Source organism: Pan troglodytes, chromosome 2, assembly GCF_028858775.2.
Source record: "Pan troglodytes isolate AG18354 chromosome 2, NHGRI_mPanTro3-v2.0_pri, whole genome shotgun sequence".
Taxonomy (NCBI): Eukaryota; Metazoa; Chordata; class Mammalia; order Primates; family Hominidae; genus Pan; species Pan troglodytes.
In genome coordinates, this window is record NC_086015.1 from 137,405,697 (window position 1) to 137,424,358 (window position 18,662).

General features: G+C 37.5%; 1 protein-coding gene across 7 annotated transcripts in view; it reads right to left on the bottom strand.

Moving 5' to 3' along the window:
- Positions 1-18,662, bottom strand: part of RYK (receptor like tyrosine kinase) — a 129,399-nt gene that overhangs the window by 43,986 nt on the left and 66,751 nt on the right. For all 7 annotated transcript variants that reach the window (XR_008547108.2, XR_008547106.2, XR_008547107.2 and 4 more), the window contains 4 exons: positions 17,618-17,687; positions 12,558-12,690; positions 10,551-10,660; positions 10,230-10,389 (listed from right to left, as the gene is read on the bottom strand). Coding sequence is in view for 4 of the 7 variants with exons in the window: in XM_054681043.2 (XP_054537018.1) it covers positions 10,230-10,389; positions 10,551-10,660; positions 12,558-12,690; positions 17,618-17,687 (473 nt within the window). In the remaining 3 variants the exon portion in view is untranslated. The remainder of the gene's footprint in view (positions 1-10,229; positions 10,390-10,550; positions 10,661-12,557; positions 12,691-17,617; positions 17,688-18,662) is intronic.

The window sequence follows — 18,662 nt, forward strand, 5'->3', positions numbered from 1 at the left end:
TATAATCTTAAGGACAGTGCTGAGTAACAGAAGTGATAAGAGTGGGCAACCTTGTCTTGTTCCTGGTGTTAAATAAAAAGAATTCAGCCTTTCACCACTAAATATGTTAGCTATAGGTTTTTCTGTAGATGCCCTTTACCAGGCCTAGAGCAGATGTCCAGAGGGACATGCCTCCTCTTAGATGCCTCTTTAGGTCTGGTGTGCCCCAAGTGCCAAAAAAGGACCTCAGTGCCTCTGGGGTGGGCTCTGGCAAACAGCCACTGAGGTACGTTCCCACCTAGCTGAGAGATGATGTTCCCACCCCAGTGGACCTGAAAAGCAGAGTACGAAGCCAAAGGGAATTATTCTTGAGTCCTAAGGTTTAATATTGTTTGTTCGGTTAGGTTTTCAACTTATTTTAGATGCATTACTCCTTTCTTCTTTCCTATTTCTTCCCTTTGGAATGAGTATGTCTATCCATTATTTGTCCCACCACTGTATTTTTGAAGCACATAACTTATTTGCTTTTATAGGTTCAGAGCTAGAGAGGAATTTGCCTCAGCATAAACTGTACCTTGAGGTTCATCCATATCAGATTTAGACGATATTTAAATGACACTTTGGACTTAAGACTTTGGAGCTGATGCTAGAACAACTTAAAACTTTTAGGGCTGTTGGGATGGAATGAATGTATTTTGCATGTGAGAATGACATAAATTTTGGAAGGCCAGTGGCAGAATGTGGTGGACTGAATGTGTGTGTCCCTGCCACCATTTATATGCTGAAACCTTAACCCCCAAGTGATGGTATTAGGAGTTGGGGCCTTTGGATGGTGGTCAGGTCATGAGAGTGCAGCCCTCATAAATGGGATTGGTACTCTTATAAAAGAGACCACCAGAGAGCTCCCTCACCCCTTATGCCACATGAGGACCCAGAAGAGAGGATGGATATTTATGAACCAGGAAAGGGGCTCTCAACAGACACCGAACCTGCTGGTACCTAATTTTGGACTTCCTAGACTCCAGAATTATGAGAATTCATTGTTTGTTATTTAAGTTATCCAGTCTATGGCAGTTTGTTACAGTGGCCCCAATACACTAAGACACCAACTCAACTTCAAACATCAGCAATCTTTAAGCAGAGTGTTATACGTGATTGAAAAGTGACTACTTCTGCTATGAATCTGCCCCACGATCTGTGATTAGGAAAGACAGAGGAGGCAACATTGGATGCTAACCAGGCCATTACACATATCTGTTATTTATGGCACTTTTTGCCACTGTATCAGATGCATAGACATTACTCCATCAGAACACTGGGGCTATCTGAGGGGAATATTAAACAGAATAAGGACAAGTCTCTTTAAAGGAATGTAAAGAGTTGTTTACAAGATTTTATCAGTAAATTATCCTGAGGGAGAGCCAACGACAGAAAACACCCAGGCCAACTACTTGATCACAGGACAGCAAGTGCTCACCTCTGAAAATACAGTAACTCTTCCTAAAGTAAATCCATTTATTCCTCATTCCAAGAAAATATTAGGATGAATAAAACAATACCATTAAATAAAACTAAACAATATCTTAATGTTAAATTTTAAATTTTTATTTCTTAAAGTCTGAAATAATCCTTGCACCTCTAGATTTTTCCTGTCTTTAATATTTATTTCTCTTAATGTGAACTTAATACTTAAATAATTGTTCCAAGATTATTGTATATAAAATCTGCAACTATAAAGGAAACAAATATTGGGAATCTATGCATTACTCTAAAATTAATAATGAATAAAGTTTTCTATACTTTAAAAAATAATAAGCGCTCCATGCTCATGGACAGGAAGAATCAATATCGTGAAAACGGCCATACTGCCCAAGGTAATTTACAGATTCAAAAACTACTTTAAAGTTCATATGGAACCAAAAAAAGAGCCCGCATTGCCAAGACAATCCTAAGCCAGAAGAACAAAGCTGGAGGCACCATGCTACCTGACTTCAAACTATACTACAAGGCTACAGTAACCAAAACAGCATGGTACTGGTACCAAAACAGAGATATAGACCAATGGAACAGAATAGAGCCCTCAAAAATAATACTACACATCTACAACTATCTGATCTTTGACAAACCTGACAAAAACAAGAAATGGGGAAAGGATTCCCTATTTAATAAATGGTGCTGGGAAAACTGGCTAGCCATATGTAGAAAGTTGAAACTGGATCCCTTCCTTACACCTTATACAAACATTAATTCAAGATGGATTAAAGACTTAAATGTCAGACCTAAAACCATAAAAACAATAGAAGAAAACCTAGGCAATACCATTCAGGACATAGGCATGGGCAAGAACTTCACGTCTAAAACACCAAAAGCAATGGCAACAAAAGCCAAAATTGACAAATGGGATCTAATTAAACTAAAGAGCTTCTGCACAGCAAAAGAAACCACCATCAGAGTGAACAGGCAACCTAAAGAATGGGAGAAAAATTTTGCAATCTACTCATCTGACAAAGGGCTAATATCCAGAATCTACAAAGAACTCAAACAAATTTACAAGAAAAAAACAACCCCATCAAAAAGTGGGCAAAGGATATGAACAGACACTTCTTAAAAGAAGAGATTTATGCAGCCAACTGACACATGAAAAAATGCTCATCATCACTGGCCATCAGAGAAATGCAAATCAAAACCACAATGAGATACCATCTCACTCCAGTTAGAATGGCGATCATTAAAAAGTCAGGAAACAACAGGTAATGGAGAGGATGTGGAGAAATAGAAACATTTTTACACTGTTGGTGGGACTGTAACCATTGTTGAAGACAGTGTGGTGATTCCTCAAGGATCTAGAACTAGAAATACCATTTGACCCAGCCATCCCATTACTGGGTATATACCCAAAGGAGTATAAATCATGCTGCTATAAAGACACATGCACACGTATGTTTATTGAGGCACTATTCACGACAGCAAAGACTTGGAACCAACCCAAATGTCCATCAATGATAGACTGGATTAAGAAAATGTAGCACATATACACCATGGAATACTATGCAGCCATAAAAAAGGATGAGTTCATGTCCTCTGTAGGGACATGGACGAAACTGGAAACCATCATTCTCAGCAAACTACCGCAAGGACAAAAAACCAAACACCGCATGTTCACACTCATAGGTGGGAATTGAACAATGAGAACACTTGGACACAGGAAGGGGAACATCACACACCGGGGCTTGTCGTAGGGTAGGGGGAGGGGGGAGGGATAGCATTAGGAGATATACCTAATGTGAATGATGAGTTAATGGGTGCAGCACACCAACATGGCACATGTATACATATGTAACAAACCTGCATGTTATGCACATGTACCTTAGAACTTAAAGTATAATAAAAAATAAAATAATAATAATAAGAAGAAGAAGCATCCTCCGTAACTCTAGCTTTCTCTTTGATACCACAGTAGTTCAGCAGACTACTTTCCATGGGTATGTAATAAATGTCAGACTCTCCTGCTCAGGTCGCTCAGGATACAACAAGCACTGGGCTCCCTCCACAGCACTGGGCAAACAGGGAGTTAAAAGAGTCATACGTAGCAATGTGCTGCAGATGCAGTCTCTGGATAACTCCAGACTTCCTTTTATTTTCTAGGTGATCATTGATAGTCACAAAATAAATAATGTAAAGGCACAAGCAACACATTTTGATGTGTCCTATCCCCTAAAAACTATTCAAATACTTTTAAAAGGATCTCTTCATTGCCATAAACCATGCTGATAATATTTGGCATGGAAGTTATTTCCTTGACTTGTTTTTCTTAAGAAAATGCTTCTTAAACACAATGTAATACTATAAAGACAAGAAAACCAATAAGAAAGAAATTCCTAACTGCGTACTCCTGATTACACTTAGTAATCTCCTAATAGAAAGTAGTTCTTAAGAGCAGAATTACGTTAGCTACTATAATTAGCTAAGTAATTCAAAGAAGATGTAAATCAAGAACTCTATTTTCAAATAAAGGAAAAGAAAGTCACATAAAAAAATTTATGGTGGTATCCACATCTGATGAAAACACAATAAAAACAATATCCAGAAATTCTTAAGAATGCCTACAATGATGTCATATCTTGGAATAATATTAGACATTTATAACTAGTCAAATCTTGATGTGCATAGTTCTTAAGCTCAACAGTTAAAAGTTGATGTTAACATAAGAATCTGGACATACTGAAATATTGAATCTTTTCAGTAAAAATTCTGAAAACACAGCCCAGAGATGCAATGTATTATTTTCATGATGGAAAACATCAATGTATTTCTAAATAAATCATGTAGAATTTTTAATTATGAAGAAATGCAAAAATGTTAAGGATGTCTTAAAGGACTGAGAAAATGTTCCCTCCAAGGCAGCAGTATCATTTGTTGGGTGCTACATTTACATCTAAAAATATGTATTTCACATGTGTATAGACTCTGGTGGAAGTGTCCAAAAATAGAATATTAAATGTAACTTTTAAGCCCCCAACTTCACCCATAAAGAAAAAATGGTAACAGAATATAATGACTGTGTGTACACATTTCCAACCCAAATGTTAAAAAGCAATCTTCAACAAGTGTGCTTTAAAATATTTTAAGAATTAAAAAAAATTCAATCCCAAAAAACTAAAAGGCAGGACTTTTACACGAACAGTCACATCATAGTCATGGAAAACAGAAGGGTGTTCCTAGTCCTTTCAATTCCAATTATCTAAAGCAAAGGCGATACATACATACATATGTGTGTGTGGGATTGTATATACACACATACACATATATGGAAACAAATTTGTAATAAGCTACAAAAGAAAAATGTGAGCCTTTTCTAGGAGTTAACCACGTTAAATGCAAATCGGAGGATATTGTTAACATCACATGCTAAGTATAGCTCAGAAAATTTGGGTCAGACAGCTATTTCAAGTAAGTTTATGCCAAAACACACTGAAAGTAATTATGATGTTAAAGTAATTCTCCTGTTGAGGTGCCTTTTGTGGAGGCAGCTAGCGTGAGGCTGGGGAATCACTAAGCTACATGTCATGCCCTGTGCTGCCCAGACTCATGAACAATTCAGTCAGGGTGGCTAAAAGCTACTCCACAAAACCAAAACGCAAGATGTTTGCTTATGCCTTCTTTGTGCAGGCATACAGAGAACCTAAGAAGAAAAACCCAAAGATCCCTGTCAATTTTGCAAAATTGTCCAAAAGTACACTGAGAAGTGGAAGACAATGTCTGGGAAAGAGAAGTCTAAATCTGATGAAATGGCAAAAGTAGATAAAATATGCTATGATTCAGAAATGAAGGATTATGGACTATCTAAGGGAGGCAAAACAAAAAAATAAAAAACAAAAAGGACCTCAATGTCCCCAAAAGGTCACTGTCCAGATTCTTCCTGTTCTGTTCAGAATTCTGCCCCAAGAATTCAGACCCTGGCATCTCTATTGGAGATGTGGCAAAAAAAGCTAGGTGAGAGGTGGAGTAATTTAAGTGACACTGAAAAGCAGCTTTGCATCACAAAGGCAACAAAGCTGAAGGAGAAGTATGAGAAGGATGTTGCTAACTGCAAGTCTAAAGGAAAATCTGATGGCGCAAAAGGTCTTACTAAAGTTGTCTGGACAAAGGTGGAAAAGAAAGGCAAAGATGACGAGGAGGAAGAGGCGGAGGAGGAGGAGAATGAATAAAAAACTCTATCTGTAATAACAAACTAAATAACTAACTAAAGTAATTCTCTTGTGAATCTGCTCACCATTAAGTTAATGGTGATATTTTAAAATAAAGCTGCCACATGAACAAGCAACTAAGTATTTGGTGTAACTGCATTCTGATGATGGCAGATTCTTACATAAAATGTGTGAACTCCTGCAAAATGTCATAACCATAAAAATAACTATTTCTGATATAATTTGAAATGTTCTGCCTAACCAAACCATGTATCCTCAACATGAACTTTGCCAGCTAATACCCAGCTGAAGAGACTCAACGCTCTTGGAGCATCTTGCTTGGAGATTTATTATTAGCTATAGCCTCATTTGTTGAAAGTATATTATCTAACTTAATTTTCACTCTGTAGGTCCTACAAAATATTTAATCATAAATGTTACAAAAAATAATTCCTATCATCGCTTAATTATACAATGGTATACCTACACAGAAATAAATACGTTAAATTAAGTAATACAGGCTGGGTGCAGTGGCTCCCGCCTGTAATCCCAGTGCTTTGAGAGGTCAAGGCAGGAGGATTGCTTGAGCTTAGGGGTACAAGATCAGCCTGGGCAACACAGCAAGCCTCCATCTCTACAAAAAATAAAAGAATTAGCCACGTGTGGTGGCACACACTGGTAGTCCTAGCTACTCAGGAGGCTGAGGCAGGAGGACCACTTGAGCCCAGGAGTACAAGGCTACACTGAGCTATGACTGTACCACTGCACTCCCACCTGGGCAACAGAGTGAGACCCTGTGTCTAAGGAAAAAAAAAAAAAAGTAATACATATTTTGGGGGCCTCCACTGTGCAAGCAAATAGCACTACTTGCCATCTTGCATACCCCTTTGAAATACAAGCTATCAATGCTCCTTTTTCTAAGAGAATAATAAAAAGATTTCCAACCTCTTCAAATTACACGAAATACTTGTAGATTATCATCTAAGAATTATCTTCCATTTTCTGCCCATCGAACTAGTTTTGGTTCACCACAACAGCCATCTCATTTCAGCAAAGGCAACTATACTATATTTCAATAAATAACAAAATAAAAATTTTAAATCAACCACTGGAAATAAAAAAATTAACATCCCAAAGAGACGAGTGAATCCATCTTTTAAATCAACTATGGAATAAAATTTTCAAAGTAAACACTAAGAAAAGTTTACTTCACTTTTCTACATTTAAAAATGTTTAGATGTGAGCTTTTACTAAAGGAGTAAATTTGAGATCACACTGCTCTAATTCAACTGATATTATGTTTTAAAATTATGTTCTACAACCAAAGCCAAACCAATTCCTCCTGTCCCCTTTCCCACTCCATGAAAATAGCTTTGTTTAATGTAGAGCTGGTAAACAGTTCCAGCTACAATTCAGAATTTCTGAATAAAGATTTGGCAACTCTAAAACCAAAAACATTATCAAAGAGTAGAACTAGTCCTTACTGTCATTCAGTACAGCAGCTGTGCATTGGTCTAAAATCAAACTCTGCTTTCCCTTCATATGTCATTTGAAAAAAATAAAAATCAAAACCAAAAATGTAACCTTTCTCTCCCTAAAAAAAAGCCCAGGTTCTCATTACGTAGAGATTAAAAAAGAATATAACCTGCTTTGCATATTTGTACTGCTTTACTTGGTATGTTTAACTTCTAGACATTAATGCTAGAGAGAGATTTTTTCTTTATCATCAGAGCTCTGGAAAAACAGACCAGGACTAGTACCCCACTGCTCTATAAGCTGAACCCTGGGATTCAGTATCCAAGAGTCTGGCTTTATTTCCCTCATCCTGCCACCCATCACCCACCATGCCCGATGGCTCTCTGGCTAGGAGAGGCTGTGGACAACATGAAACAGGTTGTCATTCAGTGTTAGCTTCTGAGACTGCTCTGTGAAGCAGATCACATCCCTTCTCATAATCATTCATATTTACTTTGTTCATCTCACAAATGTCAGATAAATTGTTTTTTTGAGAATAGTTTATCTTGAGTTAAAACAAAGTATTTTGAAGATATATACAATGAAAGACCTTGATTTTAACAAAATTAGCTAGGCATGGTGGTGCGCGCCTATAGTCCCAGCTACTCAGGAGGCTGAGGCAGGAGAATCGCATGAACCCAGGAGGCAGAGGTTGCACTGAGCTGCAATCGCGCCACTGCACTCCAGTCTGGTGACAGAGCGAGACTCTGTCTCAAAAAAAAAAAAAAAAATTTAAAAATTATACAAGTAAATTGCTCATTCACATTAAGTGAACACATTTTATCAAAATACTTGGTATGTAAAAGGAGCAATATATCTGTATTAGTCCCTTCTCACACTGCTATGAATAAATACCCAAGACTGAGTAATTTATAAAGGAGAGAGGTTGAATTGACTTATTTCTGCAATGATGGAGAGGCCTCAGGAAACTTACAATCATGACGAAGGAAAAGAAGAAGCAGGCACCTTCCTCACAGGGTGGCAGGATGGAGTGAGTGTGAGCAGGGGAAATGCCAGACGCTGATAAAAGCATCAGATCTCATGAGACTCACTAGAACAGCATGGGGAAACCTGCCCCCCATGATCCAATTATCTCCACCCTTGGTCTCGCCCTTGACGTGGGGATTATGGGAATTCCAATTCAAGATGAGATTTTGGGTGGGGACATAGCCAAACCATATCAATATCAAATAGCACATAGTTTCTAAAAAGGAAAAAAAATTTATTTAGTAGTTAGAGTTAATTAAAGGATTTTTCCCCTTTCTCAAATTATTCTCATTTTAAGGATTTTAAATTAGAATATCAGTTTTTCAGTAAAGAAATTAGATCATTTCAATTATTGACTGCAGTGAACTGAATGGTAGCCCCAAAGATATGCCCATGTCCTACTCCCTGAAACTTGTAATTACCTTACATGACAAAACGTGATTAAGGATCTTGAAAGGAAAAGTTTATTCTGGATTATGTAAGTGGGTTCTAAATCATATGTATCCTTTTAAGAGGGAGGCAAAGAGAGTTTGAAAGACGTATGTGAAGAAGAAGGTGGTAGGAACTTGGAACAGAGGGATGGAACCGCAAGCCAAAGAATGCCAACAGCCACCAGAGCTGAAACAGGCAAGGATTGCTTCTCCACTAGAGCCTCTGGAAGGAGCCCAGCCCTGACTACACCTTGATTTCAGACATTTGGCCTCAGAAGTGAACCACGAGAGACTATATTTCTATTGTTTTAAGCCACCAAGGTTGTAGTAATTTGCTACAGCAGCCACAGAAAACTCATACGCCGAGGAAATGAGTATATACCAATTAATATAATTAATTAGCGTACAGTAATACATGATTAAAAGATTAATCCTTAAAACATACACACTTTGAAACAAAAGAGTAGCCCTAAATTATAAAATATAGACACACAAAATACAATGATACAGTAAGCCCAATTCTTACAGTTGAAGCTTAGAAGCAAATTATTCTATAGGATTTTACATATAACACAAACAGATTATCACTGAGTGAACATATGTGGGACCCTATAAGCAGAAGTTTTACCTAATCCCTAAATATTCTGCAACAATAATAAAGTCTAACAGGCAAGAGACAGGAAAATAAATTACACTTAGTCTTCCAAATAAGAATAATAAATCAAGTGACAGAAATTTTACATGGCTGTAAAATATGAACAAGTGAACGTGGCTTCTGAAACTGTACATCACAAAGGGCCCAACTATGATCGGGCTAAGTGGCAAAACCACCCAGAAACTTGACAAAAGGAAGAGGATGACGGGGGGGATTTACAAATTTTATGAGCCGTAACACTTAGAAGAGGTCACCTGAAAAAAAGAAAACATCTTTATGATCTGGCAACTATTGGGTCTGCCTCTTATATAAGAAAGAAATAATAATGAAATTACTGTAACCGCTCTGAGTCTCAAAATCCTCACCTTTAAAACTGGGATACCACAGCCTATCTCCTAGTGTTAACAGTGCTTCTGTCAATGGGCGTGGTGGCTCACACCTGTAATCCCAGCACTTTGGGAGGCGGAGGCAGATGGATCAACTGAGGTCAGGAGTTCAAGACCAGCCTGGCCAACATGGTGAAACCCCGTCTCTACTAAAAATACAAAATTAGCTGGGCATGTGCCCATGGTGGCACACGCCTGTAATCCCAGCTACCTGGGAGGCTGAGGCCGGAGAATCGCTTGAACCTGGGAGGCAGAGGTTGCAGTGAGCCAGGATTGCGCCACTGCACTCCAGCCTGGGCTACAAGAGTGGAACTCTGTCTTAAAAAAAAAAAAAAAAAAAAAAGTGCTTCTGTCAGAGCAGTACTGTGAGGATGAAATGAGATTACAAACAGTGCTGGCCTATGGTCTGGGTCACAGCTCCTCTCCATAAACTGGATGACTGGCAGCGAATTACACTTGCTTTCTGGATAAAAATTTCCGGGAACAGCTAGCAGATTTTTTAAAAACCCAAAAGATAAAAAGAGTAAAACATTTAAAAACAGAAAGCTGTTTCTCTATTCTTTTGCTATCTGGGGGTCCCGGCACTTACCACATCACTAGCGCTAGAGAACTCGTTATTAACCAGACTTTCAAGAGCCATCCAACGAACTGGCCTGTTTTCATTGTCCCCCAGACAGTGATAGTCCATGGGGAACAAGTCTCTGGAGAGGGCATTGTCTGTGATCTTAACTTGAAGTGTGTCATCAATGCTGAAAAGTAAAGATATGAACATCAAATGCAATCAGAGTATTAAAAAGTAGGGATCACCACCACCCTTAAATACAACACAAGTCCCACTGTGACTCGCAGAGAACCCCAAATCCAGGAAGCACTCTATATCAAGTGACAGCGTCAAGCTCATGGCACCTACACACAGTTCCTGGCAGCCAGGTCTTTGTGGATGACTTCCCTTCTGGCCAGGTAGCTCATTCCACAGGCAATCTGAATAGCCATGTGTACCAGGTCTTGCTGAGAAATTGCCTGTGGTAACAAAAAATAACATGGTTTGCAAATAGCACACAAATATGATGGCACTTTCTTACTTTTTTTATTCCACAATCCTACTCCATCCAAAAATACTGCTTTAAACCTACACACAGAATTTTTAAAAGCTATTTCTTGACCAAGACTATGTTCCCATATATCCCTATACTTATATCAACTGTAGTCCTTATTATTCTGTAATCTACCATTTACTCTGTCTCCTTTCATCTGTTAGATGTATCTCCCCAATATCCGGCACACACAGCAGCTGCTCAATACATCTGTTCAGTGAATGCTGAGTTCTCAAGGTAATATTTCAAATGTTTATAATTCAGTAATCTTTTTTTCCCCCAAACAGTAGTTTTTATTAGGAGATTCTCTCTGTGGGATTATTTTCAAATTAACACAAATCTAAGCCTGGTGCAGTGGCTCATGCCTATAATCCCAGCACTTGGGAAGGCTGAGTTGGGAGGATCACTTGAGCCCAGGAGTTTGAGACCAACCTGGACAACATACTGAGGCCCTGTCTCTACACAAAATGATTTTTTTTTAAATTAGCCAGGTATGGTGGCATGTTCCTGTGGTCCCAGCTACTCAGGAGGCTGAGGTGGGAGGATTGCTTAAGCATGGGAGGTTGAGGCTGCAGTGAGCTGTGATCACACCACTGCCCTCTACCCTTGGTGACTGAGATCCTGTCTAATGAAACAAAAAACAAAAAAACCCTGCGGCTGGGCGTGGTGGCTCACATTTGTAATCCCAGCACTTTGGGAGGCTGAGGCAGGCAGATCACGAGGTCAGGAGATCGAGACCATCCTGGCTAACACGGTGAAACCCCGTCTACTAAAAATACAAAAAATTAGCCGGGCGTGGTGGCAGGCGCCTGTAGTCCCAGCTACTCGGGAGGCTGAGGCAGGAGAACGGCGTGAACCTGGGAGGCAGAGCTGGCAGTGCTGAGATCACGCCACTGCACTCTAGCCTGGGCGACAGAGCGAGACTCCATCTCAAAAAAAAAAAAACAAAAAACAAAAAACAAAACCCACACACAAACCCAAAGTACGAACTCCTAGCTTTTTCTGCTGATGTGTTCTTCTAGGTGTATGACAGTCCTTGGGGCTGAGGAATAAAATCCTTCCCCAGGTAATGCAGATGAGCCACAGCCTCTAACCACTTGTTGAGAATCCCAGCTTTAGTCTTGTCAATTTACAAAGCATATGATACATATTAGGCCAAATACTGAATGCAGCCTTTGAACCCACTTTCTCCTGGCAACTATAATAAGCATACTATTATAAATCCTAAAGCAACTTAATGGGACAACAAGATACAGCTGACAGCAAAAAAAAAACCCACTAGGCTTTACTACCACTACCATCATAATATGCTTGGTATCTGACCTTTGCTTTACAGTTATAAACACAAGCAGGGAAGAGAAACACTCTTAGATGACTGCCATCTTACAGCCACGCATATTAACAATACATCCAATTATCTCCCACAATCTAGACCTCCAGTCATCACCAGACTTTGGTATAGTATGAACCAAATGGCTCTAGAAAGTCTGTTTCCATTCCTAAGAGGAAGATCTAGGACAAGTACCCTCAGTTATCAGGAAAACACCTAAGATGGCATTACAAAGGGTTTGAGTTGATTATGAATAAGTACACAACGAGAATATAAGGAAAACTTCAGCATCAGCACAGTGTAAGCCTCAAGGCAGGAACATAAGCCAACATTTTCCTTTAAGCCAACAGGTTATAAATATCTTGTGGTTCATTTTGAGGTTCTTTTTTGCAGGCCTCTAAACAGTTTATATTTAAGAATGTTAATATCTACTTTCAAAGACATTATCAGAAACTACTGGTAAATAATTGGTATTTGGGCAAATTTTTCTCACCTGTGGATTATTGGCCTCTACTAACTTGCACTGTCGTAAAAACAATTTAAGATTCCCCCAATTCATGTAAGGCAATATCACCATGGGCTTTTCTCCTTCTTCTATACACACATGAGTAATAGGAAGAAGATTTCTATAAAATAATAAAAAATTGGGAGAAAGACAAAGGAATCCAAAATGTTAGGGGCTTACTTCTAATAAAAATAATCTAAAACAAAACAAAATCCCCAAAATACTTAAAAACATGATTACCATTAAAAATGTAAAATTATAAGTGTTCTGTATTTTAAACCAGACTTAAGTGTCCCCCATATATGTGCATATATCCCCATATATGCACATTCTTGGTAGGGAAAAATCATAAACTCAAAGTTGCTTCCTGTGGGCTGGATTCTCTGAAGGCACATTCTAACCACACTATATCTTTACTCCAAAGGGCAATTAATCAGAGACATCTAAAAACTGACTTGCCCATGAGTGTATTATGATAACAATATCCCACTTACTCCATTATCACACATGAAAAAAAAAAAAAGGCCCAATCCAGACGATGGTCAAGAATATGATCATCAAAAAAGGTCTCTAAAAGGCTGAAACTGCCACAAAAGCCAAAAAGTTCTTAGCTGGTCACACTGGATTTAGAATCAGATTTTTGAATCCTAGATTTACCAATTACTATCAGAGTGACCATCTGTCTCTTGGCTTTGGTTTCCATTCTTATAACATAGGGACCCCACCAACCATAAAAGGTTGCTGTGATGTGCAAAATAAAACCAAGCATGTAGTGGACAATCCCGTTCCTATTTTAATTTCTATGGCATACATACATACATTTCATCCTACTGTCTAATAACACCTCCTCCACTGACATCTGGAAATAACTGCTAATTTTTCCCAAGGTTATGTAACTTTTTACATAATTATATCATCTTCCCCACTAAGCTAAAAATTGCTAGAAGACAAAAACTAAGGTAAACTCAATTTTTACACCCAACACTTTGTAATCTATGCTATATAAAACAAACATTTAATAACAAATAACAGTAACAAATAGCCTTAAAACATTCCTACTCCTTAACTTGGCAAATCCTGCTTCTAAGGATGTTTAATAAGGAAAGAATAACAGGATAATAAGTCACAATTGGTCACAATATGAGAATATAAGTAAAAGCTTATCTTACAAGAAAGTAAGATAAAAAATTCACATTTGCAAGATAATTATAAAAATGGAGAAAAATAATAATAAAGGTCTGCATGGAAATATGCAAAGAGTTAAGAGTTGTCTTTAAGTTGTAAGACTATAGATAATTTCAGCTTTGTTTTCTGTATTTCCTAAAAATTGTCTTAATTGAGCATGTATCACTTTTTAAACCCCAGTTATAAAACCGTGGCACAATCACCAATGCACAAGAGGCAAAGCTGTGCGCTCCCCTCATATTTGCAGGAGTTACTAACATGGAAAGCACTGACCCTGAGGAGGTGGGAAAATGAGGACTTAAAGATCAGTAAACCTCTAAGAGGCAACCTCTCTATAACCGCTCAAGTGGCAACGATTAGGAGTTCCACTTTATATGCAAGGAAATCCACGCTGGGAGAGAAAGTTTAGGTAACCTGCCAAGGACAAAGAGCAAGTACATGGAGAAAAATATCAAATCTTCATCTGATTCAATACCCTTTGCATTCCCCTGGACCACTAGACTTTCTCTCCAGAGGAGCAAGGGAGATCACATGGGAGATTACAGAGCTTCCTTTCCACCAACTCCCATGAATACTAAAATGACTACAGGTTTACACTAAGGATTAACTTTGGCATACCATTAAACACTGTTGCCCAATCTATGTAACGCACCAAAGATTACTTCTGTTTCTTTCTTTGTGACTGAAATTCATTTAGCAGAGTTAAAGACGTTTTATCCATTAGGTTTGCTGGGTGAAGTCAAATCTTTTATTCCACTACCACAGGATTAAAAATCCACTGGTAGAGCTAACAAACTTCATGAAAATGTTTCAAAGTACAAATGGCTGTTTTTCATTCTGCCCATCTTGTAATGAAAAGGAGGATGAAGGGGAAGGTCTGGATCTCTAAGAAGAGTGAATGAAAGCAGGAGATGCTATAGTGAAGAAAGAAGGTAGAGGAAGGGTAGGTTCTGTGGGGCTTGGCACAAGAACTGCCTCTAATTCCCAGTCTTGTTGAGGGCGCTTGCAGAGGGAGAGCTGTGAGCCATTTGGCATAAGAAGTGTTCACCATCAGGCATCTTTGGGCCAATGAAGGGGCCAAACTACAAGCAGAAATAGCGCAAGAGTACTTTGATGTGAAGCACTTCTAATGAAATTAAAATAGGTTAATATCTTTTATGTATACAGCTATTTTAACTTTTAATAAAATTATTTTCATAAATTCCAGTGGAAAAATGTGTGAAAAGAAAGGATTTCAAAATGCTTTAAAACACTTCAATACGCGTACAATCCGTAACCATGGATGTTAAAACATGAAGCAAACATGCTGTATTACATACCACAACCAGCTAAAAAGGTAAAATCTAAAAACAGGTGTCTTTTCTTGCTGAATAAATTCTATATTCTGTTGCTTGATAAATTCTATAATACGATCTCTGAAGATCATTTCATTTTCATTCTGCCTAACACAGTTCCAAGTGCAAAATGGGTACTGAATGAATTAGAATAAAAGAATGAACAAACAAATACATAAGTATAGCTATGAACAGTCTATACATATTAGGGATCAAAACAAAATGTGTGATAGGCCCTGGTCACCTTAAAAATGAAATGAACTGCTACAATGAATGGAAAGAATAATATACTTTCTACATGCTGACAATGTGTTTTATTCATTGTAACTAGGACTCCTACTATCACCTCATAGAAGGAAGAACAATTAAGCATAATCAAGCTATAACCTACCTTTACAAGACTTTCCTCAAGGACTGAATGCCCAGTATCAAATAACCCCAATTTAGTATGTAATGTCATTCAATTCCCTAAGGACCTCCTGAGACTGCTAATTCATCCTGGTGGGATGCTGCAAAACCTTACAATCTAAAACTGCATGAGACACAACACTGCAAATGCTTGCTCTGAGCATTTTTCAGCCAAGACATCTTCAAGGCTACAGTGAATATAAAACCGTTTCTTGGGAAAATCCTGGCTTTGTCTACATTTATCCCTGCTACTCACTTCTGTGCTGAAGTGATGCAAACCTTTCACTCGGGTAAGAACATTGGCTAGGTATCTAAGTAATAGGTTAACATTATATACTAGGATTAAACACCTTTGGCCCTTCTCCCTAGAGTCAGTGTAATAGACCATTAAGCACTTTCAACACTGCCAAAAAGGACAATATTCCAACTGTTTCTTTCCCTTCTGCTACTGAGATTATCAACTTTTAGTGTTTCCTTCACCCTTGGTTGCCGAGAAGCTAGGAGGTGTTTTATGTTCAGTCACAGTAAAAATATTTGTTCTCCTTACTGCTGGCTCATTTGTTTTCTTTTTTACCACCACAATGCCAAAAAACTCAGTTTCTTTTTCATTACCATTTTATTTATCTTACTGTGGCTGCCTTCTTTTTAGGTCCTCAAATCCTTCTGAATATGAACCAAAATATAACTAAATTTAAAAGTAAGGCTCTGGGTAGTCACCTTATTTTTCAGCAGAACTCAAGGAACTGTCTAAAGTATACAGAAACTATATTTTTTCAGAAGCCTATAAACATCTTCCAACAGAGATAACCACAGTTCTTTTTTTAAACATATGTGATCAAATTTTCAGTAGACATACAAATTATGTTGACTATATAGTGCTTTAAAAAAATTTGCTCTAATGTTGATACTATCACACATTATGATGTTACATTTAAGCTGCTTCTGGCTCAAAAGGTAGAAGTTTTTGTTACAGTTCTGTGAACAGGACCAATACCAAGCTTTTAAAAAAGGTCTTCATGGCCAGGCACAGTGGCTCATGCCTGTAATCCCAGCACTTTGGGAGGCCGAGGTCAGGAGATCGAGACCATCGTGGCTAACACGGTGAAACCCTGTGTCTACTAAAAATAGAAAAAATTAGCCGGGCGTGCCTGTAGTCCCAGCTACTCAGGAGGCTGAGGTAGGAGAATGGCGTGAACCAGGGAGGCAGAGCTTGCAGTGAGCCAAGATCACACCACTGCACTCCAGCCTGGGTGACAGAGCGAGACTCTGTCTCCAAAAAAAAAAAAAAAGGTCTTCATATAGAACTATAAGTAGTTTTTAAAAATCATGCTATGGCATAATGATTGTATACCAGAAATTAGTTAAATAAAATGTGGTACATCCATTCAGTGGACTACTATGTAGCCTTTTTAAATGGCTACATGGATTTACAGTTGCCAACATCAAAAGTCAGATACATTGTTTCATTAAATTAAGAAGCATGTTAACTTTGTCAAAGACAACAGTGATATTATGATTATAAAGAAAACTATCTTCTTTTTATTGAAAATACATGCTGGACATGCACTAAAAGTACTGAGATGTCTAATTTATTATAAAATAGTTATATACACAAATATATAGATACCTATATCTAGAGATATGTCTCTAGATACAGATGGATAAATATACAAACATACACAACACAGAAAATATGGCAAAATGTTAACTATCACTGCATCTAGAAGGAAGATTTATTCATGTTTATTATACTTGACTTTGAGGTCCTATACGTTCAAAAATCTCATAACAAATATTTTTTAACATATGTAAATCATCATCCTATTTTTTAAAGGGAAATGTGCACATAAATATGTATAAATTATTTCTGGAAAGATCAGCTAGATTAGCTATGATTATCCAGATGTGGGCTTACATACTATTCTTTGTTTTCTTTTATACTTTACTGTGTTTGTAAGTTTTGTGCAATGAGAATGCATTTCACTTTTATATTCAGAAAAAAAAATTAAGCTATTCCACAAAGCTTTCAATTCAGAAGTCATCACAATGTTCTACACATAAAAATGTGGCATCAAGTGTTGCCATGCTCAACACTGAAATGCTGGTGGTTTCTCCTCTCACCTGTGATGAAGACCTCGCAGCTTACAACTTTCAGTGAGCATCATTGTCACCTGAATTTCAGAAGCTTGATCTATATATAAAGAAAAGAAAATGTCTTGAATAATACTACTACATATATGGCATTAACATTTTCTGCTATTAGTAAATAATTATCTTGAACTATAAGGTACATAGGTTTTCATTATAAGTTACAGGTAAATCTAAATAGATCTAGATAAAAATTCTACTGCAGTCTCATTAAATAGGTCAATTTTCCCAGAAATTTTTATATTAAAATCAATTAAGTTTCCATAAACAAAGCAGAAAATGCAATAACAGACTGGAAAAATATATGCAACACATAAGGCATATATACTGCTAACTTCCTTTTTTCCTATTTAAATAGCTCATATAAATCAATAAGAAAAAGAGGCAGAGGATATAAACACACAGTTCACTGAGAAAATAAAAAACAAATGACACACAAGATTACAAAACGACTCATAGCCTCAGTCCTAAGTAAAGAAATGCAAATTAAACCAGTAGATGCCATTTCCCCTGTCAAATTGAGACACAAAAAATTCCACTACCTACTATTAAGAATTTGGGCAAGAGTGTGAGAAAACAGGTTCATCAATAGTAGCTTGGATAGATGGAGAAAGCAACATGTAACAAAATTTTGAAATGCAGATATACCTTGCATCATCAATCCCACTGCTAAGAGTCTCTGTTACAGATATAGTCACAAAAGCTCATCTATGTACAATGTAATAAGAGCACTGTTCAATGGCAAAAAACTCAACCACCAAAGTACCCACTAACAAAGAACTAATTAAATTGACACAATGGGATACTATGTGGCTACTTTTGAAAAATGAGATATGTACTGACAGAGGAAGATCTCTAAGGTATATTAAATTTCAAAAACAAGGTACAACTTGTGTTTACATATCCTAATATTTCTTACATATTAAGGAATTGTTTACATATGATGGCTACTTTTCAAGATGGGAGAATTTAGGTTTTGTACCTTTCTGTTCTGTTTATACTTCCTAACCTAACAAAC